The sequence below is a fragment of the Chionomys nivalis genome, chromosome 2, assembly GCF_950005125.1.
Source record: "Chionomys nivalis chromosome 2, mChiNiv1.1, whole genome shotgun sequence".
NCBI classification, from domain to species: Eukaryota; Metazoa; Chordata; class Mammalia; order Rodentia; family Cricetidae; genus Chionomys; species Chionomys nivalis.
The window spans coordinates 9,416,312-9,436,653 of record NC_080087.1 but is presented as its reverse complement, the minus strand read 5'-3'; the positions used below and the strand labels follow the sequence as shown (position 1 = coordinate 9,436,653).

The following is a 20,342-nucleotide window of genomic DNA, read 5'->3' as shown; positions in this document are numbered from 1 at the left end:
CTGAAGTGGAAAATACACCACTAGAATATTATAATCCTAAGCATTTATACAACACAGAGTTACTCAATTACATAAAGAAACTATTTTCGATATAAATCCATAGATTGACCCCACCAATACAGTCATAGTCAATGATTTCAATACCCCACTCTCACCAATAGATAATCCAGGAAAAAAAGCCACCTGAGTTAAATGAAATAAAAATCAAATGAATCTAACACATATACACAGAACATTCTGCCCAAACACTAAATAATATCCTTTTTCTTAGCAGCCCATGTAACTTCCTCCAAGATTGTCCACATATTTGGAAGGAAACAAAGAAAGATTCAATAAATATAGGAAAACTGAAATAATACCCTGCATTATATCTGACTACAATGGACCAAACTGGATATCAAGAGCAATAGGAACTAGAGAAAGTATACAAATTTATGGAGACAGCAACACACTGCCAAATGATGATCGTGGCAAGAATCAATCAAGAAGAAAAATTTAAAGTTCCTAGAATTCAATGAAAATGACCTGACACAAGAAAATCTATGAGACAGAATCAAGGCAATTCCTAAGGGAAACGTTTACAGCATAAGGTCCCTACAACAAAACTATGAGATCTCAATTAACAACTCAATGATATACCTGAAATCTTTGGGAAAACAAGAATATACAAAAAAAAAAGATAAACAAAATCAGGGCTGAAATTAATAAAAAATAAACCACAGAGAAAGCCCAACAATAAAAAGATTCATGTACTATGCTAAAGCAAATCAAACTTTCAAAGGGAGAGATAGGTTAATGCTTATTGTTTTCCCTCTAATGGTCATATTTTTCTGAGTAAAGTTTTAGTGTTCCTGTTATTTTCTACATACTTTACTTTTTAAGAAAATTGTGAATGCTTATAATTTCAACCAAGTACATTTTTACTTTTTATCCCATATGTGGTATATGAATTGTTATTATCCTATGTGTCTTTTTGGCTTGTCACAAGTCTGATAATCTCCATAAGCTATCAATGAGAGAGTTCCACAAAAGCCCAAGTTTATCATGCACATTTACTATCTTAGGACTGGACTCTGCCAACCAAATAGATTCCTGATCCTCCTAGGGGAAAACACTATTAAGAGACCACAATATCGGTGGCCATAAAGTTACTTAGAGTGTGTGCTTAGAGAAATTATCTTAGTTCTTCATTAACAGACTATGACAGAACTGATCAGACTCGTAGAGCTGACAGATGCTCAGAATCGACTGGGAAGCCTTCCAAATACAAAGTCTCTGGCTTCAGCTAAGGCTTGTTGAAAATTAGGCTCAAAGATGAGCCCAAATTATGGAGAAGGGTCTCGGGAAACATGATGTGCCAGACCAGAGCTGCTACGTGTCCTCATTTTCAGTATCTTGGTATCTGGTACATTAGAAAAGGAGTTTCTTATTGTTTCAGTAAAATGATTTTTTTAAAGCTACACATAATCCTATTATGAGGACTATTAACTACATACTATGTCACTTTGGTTTTCTGTGTGTGTGTATGGACATGTTGCACAGATACTCATTTATTTAAAGTTAGGCTCATAAGCTGATAATATCTTTCTCTGTCCTAGATTTATCTCCAACACCCTCTCCAATAGCTACATGCTATCCTATTTGACTTCTTCACAACTTATTTATTCATAAGTGTTTTCAGGGCTAACATTGTTTTTAATTTTAAACTATTTTATAGATTATTAGCCATGTGATGGCAGTAGTGGGGTGTGTGTATGTGTGTGCACGAGCACAGGTGAGCTATAGCCCACATGTGAGGTGAAAGGCTGACTTTTGGGTATCAGCATCTTTCCCATCACGGGCCTGGGGACCAATCTCAGGTCTCTAGGTTTGCACTGACAACACTTTGCTCGCTGAGCTGTCACACTGGCTCTACCACTGCCACTGATGTTGTGGTTGATGGAGCCCATGATGCAGCCTTGAGCCTGCTTCAATCTCTACAATACTTGAGCAATGGGTATGACCGTCATGCCCTACTGCTTGTAGTTTCTGTGAATATGGCAATAAGATCCTGATCATCTTTCTGGAAATTTCCTGGAATGCCCTCTTGTGAGAGCCCAGAGTATGTATGGAAAAGTGCAGGGCACACGGGAATGAAGAAGTGTTCAAGGAGAAGAGACATAGTGAGACTTTTAAAAATAAAGTCACAAATTTAACTTCAGTATGTAGGTCAAATAAGAATTGCAATTTTCAAACATACTGCATTAAGATGGCGGCACTACATTACAACACTTACAGCATACTCGGGAAAATGCAACATAGACTTTGGGGTGGAGAGGTTAGGAAGTTTTATTTATCCAAGTAAAGGATTCTGAACTCAGGATACCTTCTAAAGTTTACTGAAATGATTAAGACATCTGCTTTAAGGCTGAAATTTTCAGTTATTGGACTCTGACCATGTGTTAAGCAGTGTTGGGCTGTGCAGACATCCCAACATATGTATTCTACTGGCTTACAGAGACCAACATGTGCTACTCTGGTGTCCAGGGTCCTGCTGTGCACAGGGAGCACCCTAAATTAGGTAAAAGAGCAATCCCTTTCTCTGCACAAATACAAATAATTATTTGCCACAGAGTCCAAAGGAAAGGAGACCTACTGAAGTAATCAGTAAGAGATAAACACAACATATGACGTCTGCAGTTGCTAGATGGGTCTGCTGGCAAACAAGGTCAAGCAGCAACGGAAGTCTAGCTAATCTGTTTCCAGCAACCAACGTGTGGCGGAACTGTGAAGTACACAGTCACCCAAATGGCATTGCGTTCTAGTCAGTGAAGTGGCCATGTTTTACTGAGATAAGATATTTCCTCTTCGCATGAAGAGAATGGATTAAGTGAAGAAATTAAAGTCATGGTTGTACTTAACTATGAGTTTATAAACCCCAAATAAGCTGATATCAGCATTTGTGGAGACATTTAACACTGCTCAAGGATATAATCTTCCTCGCGTGCCTGGAGGCAAGTCCTGTGCAGACAACTAGGAGTGCCATCTCACTGTGTGCCGAGATTTCTGTTCCACTCTTGGCTCACATTTTCCCAAGACGGCATTCAATTGTTAATCATGAAATATCACCAAGAGTTCGGCTATGTCACTCTGGAAGAGTTAATACAACAAATGAGTATCAAACGATTCAATTAATTTTTAGAGGGGTGGCATCAGTCTTCAGCAGAGGCTTCAGTCTTTGCCGTCCAGAGGCTCATGCCAGCACAAGGAGTTTTTACAACACTGGGGGACAGTCACAGCCTCTTAGTCACAAGCATGCCTCCCAAGCTCAGGACTTCCCACCTTTTGTTGACAAGGAAGATGCTGCATGGAGAAAAGCAGCAGCAATCTGGGAAAGTGGCCGCTCACACCCACCTGGGTTGGCCATAACGCACTCACTGAGGGTACTACAGCTCCAAGATGCATACCCATCTTCTATTAAAGCCATTTAAGAGCATATCATTTAGATTTCTGTAAAGATACATGCTATAGGTTCACGTGGTCAGTCAAGAAAGGAGGAGGCATCTTTTTTGAGCATTTATAAAGTATTTTATTATGAATGCATTATTTTATTAGGATTTTCTTACTATTAAATTTTTAAGAATCGCTAGACTAAATTTTTTCTATTGCACTTGTTTTTCTTTTTAAAATAAATTTATTTATTTATTCATTTATTTAAAATCCGGGCCACAGTTTCCCCTCTTTCATCTCCTTCCAGTCCCTCCCCTCCTCTCCTCTTCGTTCTCAGCCTCCAATTCACTCCTCTTCCATTTCTGTTCAGGGAAAAGGCAGGTCTCCCATGAGTATCAAAAAACCATGGCGTATCACGTTGCAGGAAGACTAAACACCTCTGCATGTATTAAGGCTAAGCAAGATGACCCAGCGTGAGGAGTAGGGTCCCACAGACCTATAGAGTTGAAGACGGCCCGTGTTCCTGCTGATAGGAGGCACCGTCTAGGTTTTCAATATACTGTTTTATATATGTTATGGTTGGAAGTGGAACATTTTCCTGCAGGCATGGTTGCCAGCTTGTGGGTTCTCAGGAACCAACTATGCCTTGATGGCCTTGAATCCCTTGTAACTGGAGTTACAGACCACCGTTTGCCAATATGTGAGTTCTGGGAACTGAACCCAAGTTCCCTGCAAGGACGGCACCTTCTCTTAACCACTGAGCTATCTCTCTAGTCTCTTGGTTTTCTTCTCAGGAGAATCATAAAAAACTGTGGGTCTATGAATACGCAGAGGTTTCTAGTTTAATCAGGCACAGTAAAGACAAAATAACAAATTTTATGGTGTTGGCATGTAGCAATGGTAGCTTATCCATAAATTCTGAAGGCAGTCCAAGTGATTTAATCTTTGGGATTGTAGGAGAGTCTTAAGAGCTTACAGAACTCCAAAAGCTTCATTCAGAGAATTAATGATAGTTAATACAGAGAGGGTTTCATAAAAATAACCCCTAAAAATTATATCTCTTTGTCAGAACAATTTAATATTCTATTATAAAATGGACATTATACTAATCTATCATTTTATTACATAAAAAGAACACAAATTTCTGAATTAGGTGAGAAATTTTTGGAAACTACAAGTTACATTAAAGAATATTTTTAGAAGAAGTTTTATAAACTAGATACCAGTGTTCATTCAGAACGAATTTAGAAAGTTTGAAATAATTTATTATAGGCAGTTTATCTCTACTTCTTAGTTTTTTTTTTCTTTCTCTTCCCTCTAGCCACATCAAGAAAACAGAATCCAGCAGGCTGCCTGTGTTTCTGGCGCTCCGCATTAATTAGGCTGCTCCCAGGATGAAATCACTAGCTGTAAACATTACCTCCCAGACTCCTGTGCTTGTCAAATGCAAATTCCAACGCCTTGGCATGTGTATGGTATCCTCCGAAAGACTTCAGGGTTCACCAAGTGAAAATGCAAATGACTTACTTCCTTGGTCATTAAGGGCCCGCAGGAGCCCAATGTCCCTGCCATCTTCCAAAGGCTTCTCATTAACCAAGCACACAGTCAAACTGGGGCTCAGTTAGTCCAGAGGGCAACATTTCTTTTTCCTTTTAATTACAATATGACTTTTCTAAAGTGGCTTTGAAGAATCAAAGCATGTCTAGACTCCCAGCAAGCAACGCAATCCACTCCACAGACCAGGATTGACTGGTACCTATCTTGCCCTTCATTGCGGTTTCTAGTGTCTGATCTACGACCAATCGCAGACAGCCAAGTGGCACCCACAGAGCCACCTCTCTCCAGCCCAAAGCACGAGCATGGAGCTTGTTGGATCACCTTAATTTATCTGTCCTGGCTTGGACAACAAACTCCCCGCCAGCCAGGAGTAGAACAACTCACTCTCTAGAAGCCAGCCTGCCGCTAGCTGCACACGTCATTCCTCTCCACACCGCTTCTCTCCTTTTGCAAATGTTTAAGGAAGAAAAGTAGGGGTGTGCAGAAACACCTGCATAAACGCCAGAAGAGGAGGGGGACAGATGGACTGAGAGTTGCAGTAGTCAGTACTGGTCACTAGGAGTGTGGTGCTTAGAGCTTGTTCACACAAGCAGGAAGATGACACCACCAGTCTCTTGGGCCAAGAATGTAGCCAGTGAGTTCAGCCGCTGATCAGGGTAGGACTCAGTTCTTCCCAACGTGGCCAAAGCATCACACCAGGTGCTGTATATCAATGCTTGGGCTTTGAAAGGCAAGGGCATGGGCTGATTTTATTGCACCCAAAATGAGGGTGCAAAGTCAGTCTTGGGTATCCATCTCACCCTCCTCTTCCTCTAAGTCCCCTTGTGGCTTTAGTTGCATCCCATTTTATTCTGACTTATGCTGAACACATACACATATTTATAAGCTATGATGTAATGTCTTGACTCGCGTATATTTGAGAAGTGGTCAGCCTGGGGCAATCATTATATCTACGACATTACAGTTCAGCCATTTCATTATGATCAAAGCAATCAAGACTCTCCCCTCTGTTCTGAGACCTGCACTGCATTATTAAATGCTTTGTCAGATAAGCAAGGAGCTCATTCTCCTTTCAGACTAGGGGCACCCAGCGGCCACCCCTTTCCCCTCCACTTCTACACTCCGCAGTCTATTTGCTCCTCTGCTCCAGCTGATATGAGAACAACCTCTCCCCAGTTTTCACATGGAGATATGCGTCTTCTAAATCAAAGCTTAAATTAGAAAACAATCTTTGATAGAGTTGAAACTAGGAGAGAAAATAGCTTCCTATCCGCTTTCATGACTCTTTGTCCCTTTTCCCATATCCCATCCTTCCTCATCAGCTAATAGGTTGTGGCCACACTGAGACTCATTCGGATATGTGCACACATTCGCTATAGGGTAGTATCCGCTGAAAAAGGATGGTCAGTTGCTTTTTGCTTTGTTTTTCCTGAGTTTTGATCATCTTGATTAACATTATCTTTTCCAGGTGCCCGTGTTTCCCTGAATTTTCTGATTTCAATTTTCTTTACAGCTGAGTAATACTCTATTTTGTATTTAGATCATATTTCATTATCTAATCATCTGCTGATGGACTTTCAGACTGCTTCTTTTCTTGCTATAATAAATAGATCAGCAATAAATATGGATGTACATTATTTTTGGTAATATAGGGAGCTCTCTGGGTATATGCCCAGGGGTGTATGTCTTGGTCATGATGTAGTCCTGTTTTTAATTTTTTGAGGAGGCTCCAAACTGTTTTCCACAGTGGCTGTATTAATTTGTTCTCCCACCAGCAGCAGATAAAGGTTACTCATTCCCCACATCCTCTCCAACATCTGTTGCCAGATTGCTTGATGATAGCCATTTTGGCTGGCATGAGGTAGAACTTCAAAGTAGTTTTAATGTTGTATTTCTTGATCTCTAGTAATGTCGACTATTTTAAAAATACAGAGATTGGTCATCTGTGTTTCTTCTTTTGAAGAACGTCACTGCTGTTAGCTCACTTATTGATGGGCAACTGTATTTCCTTCAAGTGCAGCTTTGGTAGTTCTTTGTAAACTCAGGATATCAGTCCCTTGTCTGGCGTACAGCTGGTGAAGATGTCCTCCATCCGGTAGGCACTTTGCTCCTCTGGTAGCTTCCTTTTCTGTGCATGGAAAGTCTCAGTTGCAGGCTGTCCCATCATCTGTGGATAGCTGGGGTTGCTTGCTATGCTGGGCATGCTCTGTTCAGAAAACTCCTGCCCATCCCAGAGTCTTGAAGAGTGTCCTCCGGCAGTTTCCTCTAGCCATTTTAGCATTTCAAGTGTTGAATAAAGGGCTTTGACTCACTCGGTGTGGTTTTCTGTTCAAGGTGAAAGACATAGAACAAGTTTCATTTTCCTGTGGGTGGAGATCCAGTTGTTTTCCAGAACAATTTACTAGTTACACCATTGTCTTTTTGCCTTCTTCATCATTAGTTTGGTGTCCGTAGCTTTGTCTGTTTATTTCTGGGTCACCTCTTCTCTTCCATTGGTCTAACTGTTTTCATGCTAATGACAGGCTCCGTGTCTGTGGTTCTGTAGCATAATCTGAGATCAGGTATTATGACCCTCAGCTATGTTCTTGCTCCTTACAATTGCTTTGGTTACATATACTTTTTGCAGTTCCACTGGGATTCTTGAATTGCTTCTTTCTAAATCTGGGAAGTACAACATCAGCATTTTGATGGGCACTGCATGTAGTCTGTAGATTCAGTTTGGTGGAATAGCCATTTTCATGATTTTAACACTAATACTGAACCACACAAAATCTTTCAACGATCTAGTTAGTATCTTCCCTTCTCAGGGCGAACATGTGAATTTGGCTGTCTGGGCACTGAGGAGCAAGAGCCATCTTCACATTGCTGAAGAACCCAACGTGCATAAATAAATCTTTTGAAATGGCGACTGTGAAGCCGGACTTTATTTTTAAATTCTACTGGCCATTAGTGCAATAGGAATTAGGCACAGCTGGTCATTGAAGACATTTGTTGCACTGAACCAATTGGAATAAACGTCTTAAAAATTTTTATTTTTAGGAAAGGGGTTTTGTAACCTAAAAAGATTTCCCTTTTATCTTCTGTCTAAAACTATATTAAATCAATCTATTACCATGTTATTCAATATCCAAACTATATTGCTAATCATCAACTATTTTTATAATAAATTGTCGTCTCCCTGGGAACCTGGTTCCTCATATCCCCCCCCCCCGTTTCTGTCAATGGGTTTATTATACACTGGAGTTAAATGTAGAACGATGAGAGTTGGCTGTGAGGCAAGCCTGCAATCCCAGGGCTGGGAGACCTGGGCAGGAGGACGCACAAAAGGTGTCAGCCTGGCTTATACACTGGTAATCTACCTCAAAACAATGGTAGGAAAGGAAGGAGGGAGTGGGGAGAGAAGGGGAAGCAGGAAGGCAGGAAGGCAGGCAGGAAGGCAGGAAGGCGGGAAGGCAGGAAGAAGGCGGGAAGAAGGCGGGAAGAAGGCAGGAAGGCAGGAAGGCAGGAAGGCAGGAAGGCAGGAAGGCAGGAAGGAAGGAAGGAAGGAAGGAAGGAAGGAAGGAAGGAAGGAAGGAAGGAAGGAAGGAAGGAAGGAAGGGAAATCATACAAAACTAAAGGAGAACAAAAAGGCAGACACCCCATTTCTTTTGTGACTTTGACAGACAGCCTGGTGGGCTGGTCCTCTCTAACTCTGCTCTCAGAATATTCCAGTTTCTTGGGACGAGGAGCATCTCATACAGTTCCCATACCCCAAGGCGCACCTTAGCCTGCTATCCATATGCAATTATTCACCAACTTTTTCCTGCCAGATGTGAAGAATGAGAGCCGAAGAAGCAAGGCTCACATTTCACATGTGAAAACAAGACACTCTGACAGCCTGACAAATAGCCATCCGCATCCATGTGCTGGGCGGTTGAGGTGCAAAATGTACTTAACCTATTTGCTCTTGATGAGTGACCCTTCAGAGGGGTAACCGAAATGTTCTGAGTAATTACTCGACAGGGCAGAAAGGGCACTAGAAAGAGCAAGGGATGGGTAGTCCTGCTTTTAGAATCCTGGCTGGGCTTCTAGGGAACAAACTCAGCACTGTTTTCTCTCCTGTTTCCCCTGGTCCCCCAAACGTCAGTCAAGCAGTATCCTCAACATTTCCCATAACCGTTTGGCAATTTTATTTCTATACTTAAAACTAACCTCTACTAGGAATGTATGTGACAAAAGAAAAATTAAATCCCTGGCTAAATCCCAATGTGTTCTTAATAATCTGATGTGATATAAACTCTAAGTTGCTCTAGCATGACTGCCAAGGTTTTGTCATTTCATAAAAGGTTCATACAAAGAGGCTCTTCTTAAACCTATCCAAAAACACCAAGAAATTCATACCCTCTTGCTTAAAGTCATTAGTGTTCAAAGCACGCTTTTTTTAAGTACTTGAGATCTGACTTGGGATAAAATGGAAATTATGCCTGAAGCCTATCACTTCATTTCCTTAGCAGGCCTCCATGACTGAGTTGTATTTGGCAGGTATGAGCTAATCTCCAACCCCCAAATCATTTTCATCTTGTACTACATCCAAGGACTGGCAAGGGGTTCTTGATAAGATGAATTCTTTACTAATTGTGGTGAATCTGTGGTGCAGGTAGACTGTAAGCCTTTTGGTTTCAATTTCTTTTGCATTTGTTTATGTGTAAGTATCTTCTATTTTTATTTTGATAAGTTGAAGTTCAAACTTAGCATGGAGTGTTTCATGGAAACTCATGCCTGTTGTAGGGTGCTCAGCTTTAAATGGAACCTGCATAGCATATTTCTTCCTCCTGAGGCTTTAGAGGTCATTATATAAAGTAGGCAATGAAACTTTAAAAGCCAGAGCAATAACCTCCTGTAGGGAAACAGCTGTCATGTGTATTATTGCTCACAGGAACTCAGAGCTGCTGGGACTGAATGCAGAAGACTTGTACAAGATCAAGCCAACCCGGTTCCCAGCCTGCAGCAGGGAGGGGGCTCACGAAGTCCCATCCTGAGCCAAGGAGCTGTTGACGATTCATGACTGTTGTGGGGAGAAAGCTTTGGTTTTCTTCAGAAACAGATACCCTGAAGGGCTGGCTGCCAATGCTCTAGAGGTGGTCCTGTACTCATGCACACACAGGCAGGGTTTTCTGGACACGGTGGTTTATTTTTATTATTTTAATTAAAATGAAGCACATGAAGTTGGGAGGATAAAGCAGTTGAGGAGACAGAGAAGGGGTTATAGAGCATGGAATGGGGAAGTGGGGTTGATCAAAATACAAATTTATGTATGAAATTCTCTCATAAAATGAGCTTGTGAAGAGAAATCTCTACCCAACCTAGAGAGAAATAGTTACACAATAGAATAGTTTTTCATATAAATTCAATAATTTTTATGTATGTTGTGGCAGTGAGACTTGAAAATACTGAATAAAATTAACAAAGGTTTTAATTTCTTAAGATTTAAGTTTATTTATATTTCCACTCCTCCCTCTCTCTTCCTTCCCCCCCGTCTCGTGTGTGTGTGTGTGTGTGTGTGTGTGTGTGTGTGTATGGGTGACTGTGTGTGTGTGTCTGTGTGTGACTGTAGGTCAGAGGACAACTTGCAGGCATCTCTTCTCTCCTTCTGCTAGGTGGATGTTAGGAGAACAACTTGGCTCATCAGACTTGCCAAGCATCTTTACCCAGTGATCATCCATCAGTCAAGAATTATTTAAAAATCAAAAATTAATGAGAAGACAGAAACCATATGATATAATGTTTATCTTTCAAATTTAACTATTTGACTGTAATTAACAAGGGATATGACTTTTACCAAGCCCTACTATAAGACCATGCCTTGCAGAGAGATCATGCAAAATCTTGCCCCACTCAGCCACATTTTCCTGCCCTTATCTCTTGTTGGCCTGCTTGCTTTCTCACTATTGCTTGGTCTCCAGGTTTGTGGACCTGTCTGCTGCCTCTGCCTAAGCTCTCAGAAAGGATGTTCCCTCTTCATGTTCACCCCAAATGTGGGTATATCTCAGAGGAACCGAATCACCCCCTTTTGTCCTAGTAGATACTCAGCAGGATCCACTCTTGCTGGTGACTCATCCTTGGTTATCATGCTTTCCCAGTTAGAATGAGCTCCCTGTGTGGAGCCTTTCCTCTGCTGATCTCTCTGCGAAATCCCAGTGCCTGGCCCTGTGCCTGGCACAGCACAGGAATCCAGTGTCTGTGTGTTTACATGACTCAGTAATGTTAGAGGAGACTCCCTCCTTTATTTTACCTGTCAGAAGTTAATTGATCGTCCCTCATTCAGGAAACACAAACAACGTGTAAACTTAATTCATTCACAAAAACTCCAAGACCAAAAATACCTCATTCTATATTCTCATTCAAAGTCTGCAAAACTATATATTGCATTCACTAAGCATAATTTGAACTATGTTTTTTTTTTTATTTCTGTCTAGGACAGTGCTACTCAGTTTGACTCCCAGTCTGCATGTTAGCATTATCTAGGGACCTGTCAGAAGTACACTTTCTTAGTCTCTGCTGCAAGCACAGGCGGTGTGGAACTCAACATCCTGTGTTTTCATAAGCCTGCAGGTGATCCCGGGGAGCCCCAAGCTGGAGAACCAATGCTCCCACAGCTCACTCTAGCTCTTTGATTTCTCATCAGCCTTTATGTCCTAGACTTTTAAGTACTATAAATGTAAAATAAGAACAGAACAAAGCATCCCCCAAAGAAACAGGTTTATGTGAAGTGACAGAGAAATATATTGTGGGATCTGCAGGCTGTAAAGGATCATAGAAGCATTCTAAGACGCGGATGATGAGAGACTTCTAGAGGCTAAACGAATCCATCAGCTGTTTCCAAACAAACCTCGTTGGTCAAGGTGTCCTGTGGCAGGTCCAGTGTTATACCACTGGAAGAGGCAGCCAGTGCTAGGCAGGTGTTCTTGGGAAAGGGCCAATTTTGAGTGCTGTTAGGCTTGAAGGAGTTCCCTGTTCCTGGGGCATACGCTGGAGGGGCTGGACATGGAGGAATGTCTCATGGGCTTATATTAGAGTCGTGTTACAGGGTCTTCTCAGTCAAGATTTGTCTCCACTGTTGTTTTGGTCTGATGTGACTTTGCAGCAACATTGACAAGTTCCACAACACAAACTGTCTAAGTGGTGTTTATGTAAATCATGCGTCACCTCTCTTTTTCATTAGATACCTTCTTTTTCCTACAAGCACCTGAAAAGCAAATTCTCAGATTGCAGACAGTTCTTTCATAAAGAGTTAGATTGCCTTTTCTGAAAAGAAAAAGATAAACTGACTCTTCACTCTTTTTTACACATGTGTAGTGCATCTCTCAATGCAGACCAGGAAATGATGTCTCTGCTGTCATCCTGCATCTATCGCCTTCACTATCCAAGAATGGCGGGTCAGACTCTGGCGCACGCACACTTGACCCCATATGAGGATTGGTCATGTCAAGATGCTCGTCCTTGTCCTTCCAGGTTAAAGACAAAGTAAGAGCAATGGCGGGACACAATCAACACATAGTTTATTAATCTTCCCCTAATCCAAGCCAAGAGAATGAAGCCGTTCTCCTTGAGTTCTAGAAACAGCAGCCCTACAGGCAGATGATCCTATCAAGTCACCAGTCCCTAAGTAGTAACAGTTATAGCACGAAGGAACCATGAGTGCCCCTACCCCGCCCACCAACTAAGCAGGAGTTTTCTCACGACAGAAAGAGAACTGGGTCTGCAATAACAAGATTTCTCCGGGATCTCACAGAGTCAGGACTGAAAACCAGGAGACAGGGGATCGAGGCTGCTTATTTAAGCACACCCTTGTCCCTGTCCTGACTCTTCCTCTATTTAACTTGAAGACCATGTCGGAAACCTGAAGTTGGGTCTGAGGATGCAGCTCCCCCTGTTTCCACATCATAGCTCCATTGATTAAATCCCTTTCTTGACTTTCAATGTGGCTTTCTCACTTTGGTTTCTGGATTAAGAAGCCAGTGCCCATCCCAACCCCCAGATACTTACAGTTCTGTCTTCAGATGAACCCAGCATTAAACCTAAGTGGTAAGATAGTGTATGCTTCTGCAGCAGCAAACTGTGATGCTCAAAACAATGCCACACCAGTTAGTATTTAAAGGGGCATTTATTTTGGGGTTAAAACTCACAAAGCACCAACCGTCAGGAAAGGAGCCTAGTCGCCGGAGCAGGAGCAGGAATTAAGCGCCGGAACCAAGAGAGTGGTGGGGCACACACCTGCAAGATTTATAGGTTTATATTGGCCTAAGGGGTACCCACCCTACAAACAAGGTGATTGGCTGGGGCTTCCCCTTCAAAACTGAAGAAGGCATTTAGGATGGACACACAATTATTCTGCTGTATTTTTGTTGAGATAATGAGTAGAGAGATTGAATTTTGCTCAAAAATGTAAGTATATAATTTACTTTGAGAAAGAAAATCTGAATGTCACATTATAGAATTAGTCAATTGTTCTACTAATATAATGAAGTGATTTGGTCAATAAGCACCTTAAAAGTATGAAGAATCAGCTATTTCAATGCTATGTTTCCAACTATACCCAGTTCACACAAAACATTTATGATAATCCTAGCGATGAACAATCCATACAGCTTCTTATGTTTGGATTTTCATATAAACCATATTTCACTGTGGATTTTTATATAAACCCATAATTCACTGTGAGTTTTTATATGAACTGCATTTCACTGTGGATTTTTATATAAACCACATTTCACTGGACATTCCTTTGCAATTCACAACTTTAAGAAAAGCCTCAGCTCTGCCTGTGGATTTGCCAACATGATACACTTAGACCACTTAACTATGGACTCATCATAGGTGCTCAACATCACACTTTAAAGACAGCTGTTCTTCCTATTTTCCATAACCTTGCAAATCTCTGTTACTATCCTGAATCCAAGGGTCATCGAAGATGTGTCTTGAGGCTCACTTGCTTCCGTGAAGCTGTAGAATTGCTCCCTGTGGTGGCTTCAATAGATTGATATTCGCAGCACCATGTATAAAAACACAGAACAACCTACATCTTAACTTCATCTGTCAGGGTGTTAATTTTGGGGTCAACATTATGATTCGAACTGACTCTTTTTATTGTTGGTCAGAATATAAATAGTTATTACAGTATTAATTACTTAATGCAGCTTTTCTATGAAGTGTTACTTTATCCCTGTTTATGTGGCCCCTTGCTTGCATGCCCATCAAGCTGATCACCATCAAAATTCACACCGATGCCCACTGTTTGTTTACAGGTGCAGTCCCCCACGACCTCAGTCCCGTTCTTGGCTGTGGTGAATCCTTCAATAGCATTTTCAGGCTGAGGGCAGACCAGCTCAAGCTGGCTTAGGAGGCTGTCTTTACCCTGGTCTTGAGCAGCAGTTTTGGGGTGCTGAATTGTTATTTCAAGGTGTAGCTCTTGGCAATCAGCTACCGCCCCACTCTATTTATTCTTTTGCTTCTCTTGGGAGCCATCCAGGTTGTTCTCATCTGGCCAATGTTGGCTCCTTTTAATTTTAGGACCTCTTTGTCCTGGGTGTTCCTACCTTTATGAGGTGAGTTCACAGTTACTTGCCATGGTTAGGAGCAGTACATATAACATGATCCATTCTTCCATGTAACTACAGCTGGGTTGCTGTGCTGTTTTTTGTTTGTTGTTCCTTCTTTTCTTACTACAAGATCGCCATTGATGGTCTTAAAAACCAATTAAACAGTATTTAGGAATGTTAACGGAGCCATTTTTTTTTTATTTTTTATTTTTTATAATTCAACCCTTCTGGCCTCAGGATCTCTGGTGCTGAGAAAGCCTTAGTGGTCCAGGCCTATCTTCTCTTTCTTTCTTTCTTTCTTTCTTTCTTTCTTTCTTTCTTTCTTTCTTTCTTTCTTTCTCTCTTTCTTTCTTAAAGATTTCTGCCTCCTCCCTGCCACTGTCTCCCATTTCCATCCCCCTCCCCCAATCAAGTCCCCCTCTTTCGTCAGCCCAAAGAGCAATCAGGGTTCCCTGCCCTGTGGGAAGTCCAAGGACCCTCCACCTCCATCCAGGTCTATTAAGGTGAGTATCCAAACTGCCTAGGCTCCCACCAAGCCAGTACGTGCAGTAGGATCAAAAACCCACTGCCATTGTTCTTGAGTTCTCAGTAGTCCTCATTGTTCGCCATGTTCAGCGAGTCCGGTTTTATCCCATGTTTTTTCAGACCCAGGCCAGCTGGCCTTGGTGAGTTCCCAATAGAATATCCCCATCGTCTCAGTGTGTGCATGCACCCCTTGCGGTCCTGAGTTCCTTGCTCGTGCTCTCTCTCCTTCTGCTCCTGATTTGGACCTTGAGATTTCTGTCTGGTGCTCCAATGTGGGTCTCTGCCTCTGTCTCCTTTCATCGCCTGATGAAGGTTAATATTCAGGAGGATGCCTATATGTTTTTCTTTGGGTTCACCTTCTTATTTAGTTTCTCTAGGATCACGAATTATAGGCTCAATGTCCTTTATTTATGGCTAGAAACCAAATATGAGTGAGTACATCCCATGTTCCTCCTTTTGGGTCTGGCTTAACTCACTCAGGATAGTGTTTTCTATTTCCATCCATTTGCATGCAAAATTCAAGAAGTCATTGTTTTTTACTGCTGAGTAGTACTCTAATATGTATATATTCCATACTTTCTTCATCCATTCTTCCATTGAAGGGCATCTAGGTTGTTTCCAGGTTCTGGCTATTACAAACAATGCTGCTATGAACATAGTTGAGCATATACTTTTGTTGTATGATAGGGTATCTCTTGGGTATATTCCCAAGAGTGGTATTGCTGGGTCCAGGGGTAGGTTGATCCCGAATTTCCTGAGAAACCACCACACTGCTTTCCAAAGTGGTTGCACAAGTTTGCATTCCCATCAGCAGTGGATGAGCGTACCCCTTTCTCCACAACTTCTCCAGCAAAGGCTATCATTGGTGTTTTTGATTTTAGCCATTCTGACAGGTGTAAAATGGTATCTTAAAATTGTCTTGATTTGCATTTCCCTGATCGCTAAGGAGGTTGAGCATGACCTTAAGTGTCTTTTGGCCATTTGAACTTCTTCTGTTGAGAATTCTCTGTTCAGCTCAGTGCCCCATTTTATAATTGGGTTGATTAGCCTTTTACGGTCTAGTTTCTTGAGTTCTTTATATATTTTGGAGATCAGACCTTTGTCAGTTGCGGGGTTGGTGAAGATCTTCTCCCAGTCAGTGGGTTGCCTTTTTGTCTTAGTGACAGTGTCCTTTGCTTTACAGAAGCTTCTCAGTCTCAGGAGGTCCCATTTATTCAATGATGCCCTTAATGTCTGTGCTGCTGGGGTTATACGTAGGAAGTGGTCTCCTATGCCCATGTGTTGTAGAGTTCTTCCCACTTTCTCTTCTATCAGGTCCGTGTGTTCAGACTGATATTGAGGTCTTTAATCCATTTGGACTTGAGTTTTGTGCATGGTGATAGATATGGATCTATTTTCATTCTTCTACAGATTGACATCCAGTTTTGCCAGCACCATTTGTTGAAGATGCTCTCTTTTTTCCATTTATACTTTTAGCTCCTTTATCGAAAATCAGGTGTTCATAGGTTTGTGGGTTAAAATAGGGTCTTTTATTCGATTCCATTGGTCGACTTCTCTGTTTTTATGCCAATACCAAGCTGTTTTCAATACTGTAGCTCTGTAATAGAGTTTGAAGTCAGGGATGGTAATGCCTCCAGACGATCCTTTATTGTATAAGATTGTTTTGGCTATCCTGGGTTTTTTGTTTTTCCATATAAAGTTGATTATTGTCTTCTCAAGGTCTGTGAAGAATTTTGATGGGATTTTGATGGGGATTGCATTGAATCTATAGATTGCTTTTGGTAGAATTGCCATTTTTACTATGTTGATCCTCCCAATCCAAGAGCAAGGGAGATCCTTCCATTTTCTGGTCCTCTTCAATTTCTTTCTTCAAAGACTTAAAGTTCTTGTCAAACAGATCTTTTACTTCCTTGGTCAGAGTTACCCCAAGATATTTTATGCTATTTGTGGCTATCGTGAAAGGTGATGCTTCTCTGATTTCCCTCTCTCCGTCCTTATCCTTAGTGTATAGGAAGGCAACTGATTTTTTGGAGTTGATCTTGTATCCTGCCACATTACTAAAGGTGTTTATCAGCTGTAGGAGTTCTTTGGTAGAGTTTTTGGGGTCGCTTATGTATACTATCATATCATCTGCGAATAATGAAAGCTTAACTTCTTCCTTTCCAATATGAATCCCCTTGATCCCCTTATGTTGTCTTATTGCTATTGCTAGAACTTCAAGCACTATATTGAAGAGGTATGGAGAGAGTGGACATCCTTTTCGTATTCCTGATTTTAGTGGGATGGCTTTGAGTTTTTCTCCGTTTAATTTAATGTTAGCTGTTGGCTTGCTGTAAATAGCTTTTATTATATTTAGGTATGACCTATGTATCCCTAATCTCTCCAAGACCTTTATCATAAAGGGGTGTTGAATTTTGTCGAATGCTTTTTCAGCATCTAATGAAATGATCATATGGTCTTCTTCTATGTGGGAGAACAAATGAATGACACTGTAGAGTCTATGACAGATTTTTATCTGTATGTACATCTCAAATGACTATTGTTCTGCCATTACTTACTCATATCACATAATCAATCCTAAAAGAAATATATTAATATCATCACTATCTAGGTCCCCTCCGAACCTAATTACAAATATGATATTAAGACGTGGAATCCTCTGGACTGCAGGAGTGGGATTAATGTCATAAAGAAATTCATGATGGATCACTATAGTCAAACAGGAGACTAGTTTACCTTAATATATAGGTGCCTAGATAATATAGACCACAAAATATGTCTCTGGTGTGAGGATTATTTTGAGCTACTGTTTCAAGAAACAGTGGGGCCATCATTTGCAATTGTAGGCATGGAACCCCTTCTGTAACGTGAAGGCACAGTCTTAATCTCCTCAGGGAAAGGCAGCATCATGGTGCCTTCTTAGAAACAGATGCCAGTTCCTTCTAGACTCCTAACCTCCTGTCAACTCCACCTTTGATGGCCCAGCTTCCAGAACAGTGAGAAACACTTCCTCATGTACTAGACATGATCAGCGCTGAGCATTTGTCCCTACATAACTTCACTGAGGGGAGGTATTTATTAACAAGGAAAATGCTTGAAATGACTTTACTGACATCATAACCTGGGGCCAGATAATGTGAAAAAGAAATTAAAAATACCTTTGGCTTTTTAAACCTTCTTTTGCTCTGAAAATTAGGAAACAACCTACCTCAGGACCCAGCAAAACTACTTTTAGGTATACATCCAAAGGATGCTCAATCATACCACATGGGTATGTGCTCAACTATGTTCATAGCAGCATTGTTTGTCAAAGCCAGAACCTGGAAACATTCCCCTTGACTAAAGAATGGATAAAGAATATGTGGTACATTTGCACAATGGAGTACTACACAGCAGAAAAAATAATGACATCTTGAAATTTGCAGGCAAATGGATGAATCTAAAACCCATCACATTGAGTGAGATAATCAACTAAGTGACTTTTAGACATAAAGCAAAGAAAAACCAGCCTACAATTCATAACCCCAGGAAACTTAGACAACAATAGGACCCTAAGAGAGACATACATGGATCTACATAAGAAGGAGAAAAAGACAAGATCTCCTGAGTAAATTGGGAGTGTGGGGATCATGGAAGAAAGGAAGGGGGGAGGAAGGGAGGAGAACAGAGAAAAACATATAGCTCAATAAAAACAATTTGAAAACTAGTTTGGGTACAATATCATTAATAAACTTCCAAACTTTTGTAAAAAAATAAACTGCATGATTGAAAATATAGTCAAGGAAAATACATTTAAGAACATAAGAAATTAAAGGAAAACAGAGTATGTGTCCCTAGTTGTATACCAAAGCCTCACATAGCTTGCCACTGTCTTTACCACCTCAGCTCTGAAAAACATTTAACTTATTGTTCAAGGCCCATGCACCATGGCGACCCTTATGTCTGCTCCACTGTGGTCTCTGTTTGATCATGATAATTTACTATTGCATATACTTGCCTCACTTCAACAACTGTGTATTGTCAGGATGTCACCCTGTGGTGCCTTAGAGATTCTATTCCCAATCATATCATGAACTAAGTTTGTACGGAGTCAGATAACAAACAAAACTGTTTGCTAGCCTTGGGCGGAGTCGCTGCAGTTACCTGGACCTCTGGCCGCTTCAGAATCGCTGCTGCTGCTTGTGTCCAGAATGACCGCCAGCCCCACGGAGTTCGCGGGCAGAATGTGGCTGCTGAGGTCCACCCTGGTCAAGCTCCTGGGCTCCCAGACAGAGCCCCCTGAGATGTTGTGGGGCTTGTCCTCTCCAGAAGCGTTTGTCTCAAGCCTTTTTCTCCATGGTCTCTGCACTATGTGAACTATGCTCTGCTGTTCCAGGTCACAGCTCTGGGGAGAGGCAGGAGAGAGACAGAATGGAAAGCGTTACACACAAGTAGAGCTTACATAGTCCCCAGGTCGAGAGTAACTTCCATGCCTTAGTGGGAGTGGCACTGGGTGAAAAACACGCTGTGTTTGATTGACTTAGAAACACTCTGCCAGTGGGACCACAGAACTTACACACTGCATGTCACAGACAGGTCACATGGGACTGGGGGTGGAAGTGGACATTTGATGGGAAGGGGAATACAAAACCAGAAAACTATGGAAACACGAAAAATTTATGGCGCCTAGTCGGAAAACAGATTAACGTGTCTTAAGTGCCCTGCAAATGCTCATTTAAGACTGATTTACCTCTCAAGTGCTTTGTCCTTAACTCATTTAATTTAAACCCCCGTAGTCATTTCTGCTTTTTAAAAGCACTGAAGGTCATTATCAATTACTGGGCATTTCCGCACAGAATTATAATGACTGCTTATGGCAGGTCGCAGACCTTTCTTCCTGTCCCTAGCCCGCGTTCTGCAGTACCAGTGGGACAGCTACTCAATGGTTTGTTTGCCCTTGTCATCAAAATCAGTGAATATTTATTATAGAACGTTATGTGCTCCTGTCTTGTTCTTCATGAACAGGAGTCTGTAAAATCTAGAATAAAAATTAAGAGTTGATATTTGCTAAGGCCAGACCTAGACGACCCTAGGTCAAGTCCTACTTCAGAATAAGTCATAGAAGCATCGTTTTTCTGACGTTTCTAACAGCTGGGACCTGGATCACTCTCTAATGCACACATCTCTGTGTTCTTTGTCTTGTTGCTATTCTCTGTCATTGTGGGAATGGTGGACAGATACCTGTGTATAATACAACCACATAAAGGATACAG

At 41.3% G+C, this 20,342-nt stretch overlaps 1 protein-coding gene across 2 annotated transcripts in view; it reads right to left on the bottom strand.

Annotated features, from left to right (window-relative positions):
* Positions 1 to 20,342, bottom strand: part of Prkn (parkin RBR E3 ubiquitin protein ligase) — a 1,199,352-nt gene that overhangs the window by 781,467 nt on the left and 397,543 nt on the right. For both annotated transcript variants that reach the window (XM_057763084.1, XM_057763085.1), the window contains exon 3: positions 19,234 to 19,474. In XM_057763084.1, the coding sequence (XP_057619067.1) occupies positions 19,234 to 19,474 (241 nt within the window). The remainder of the gene's footprint in view (positions 1 to 19,233; positions 19,475 to 20,342) is intronic.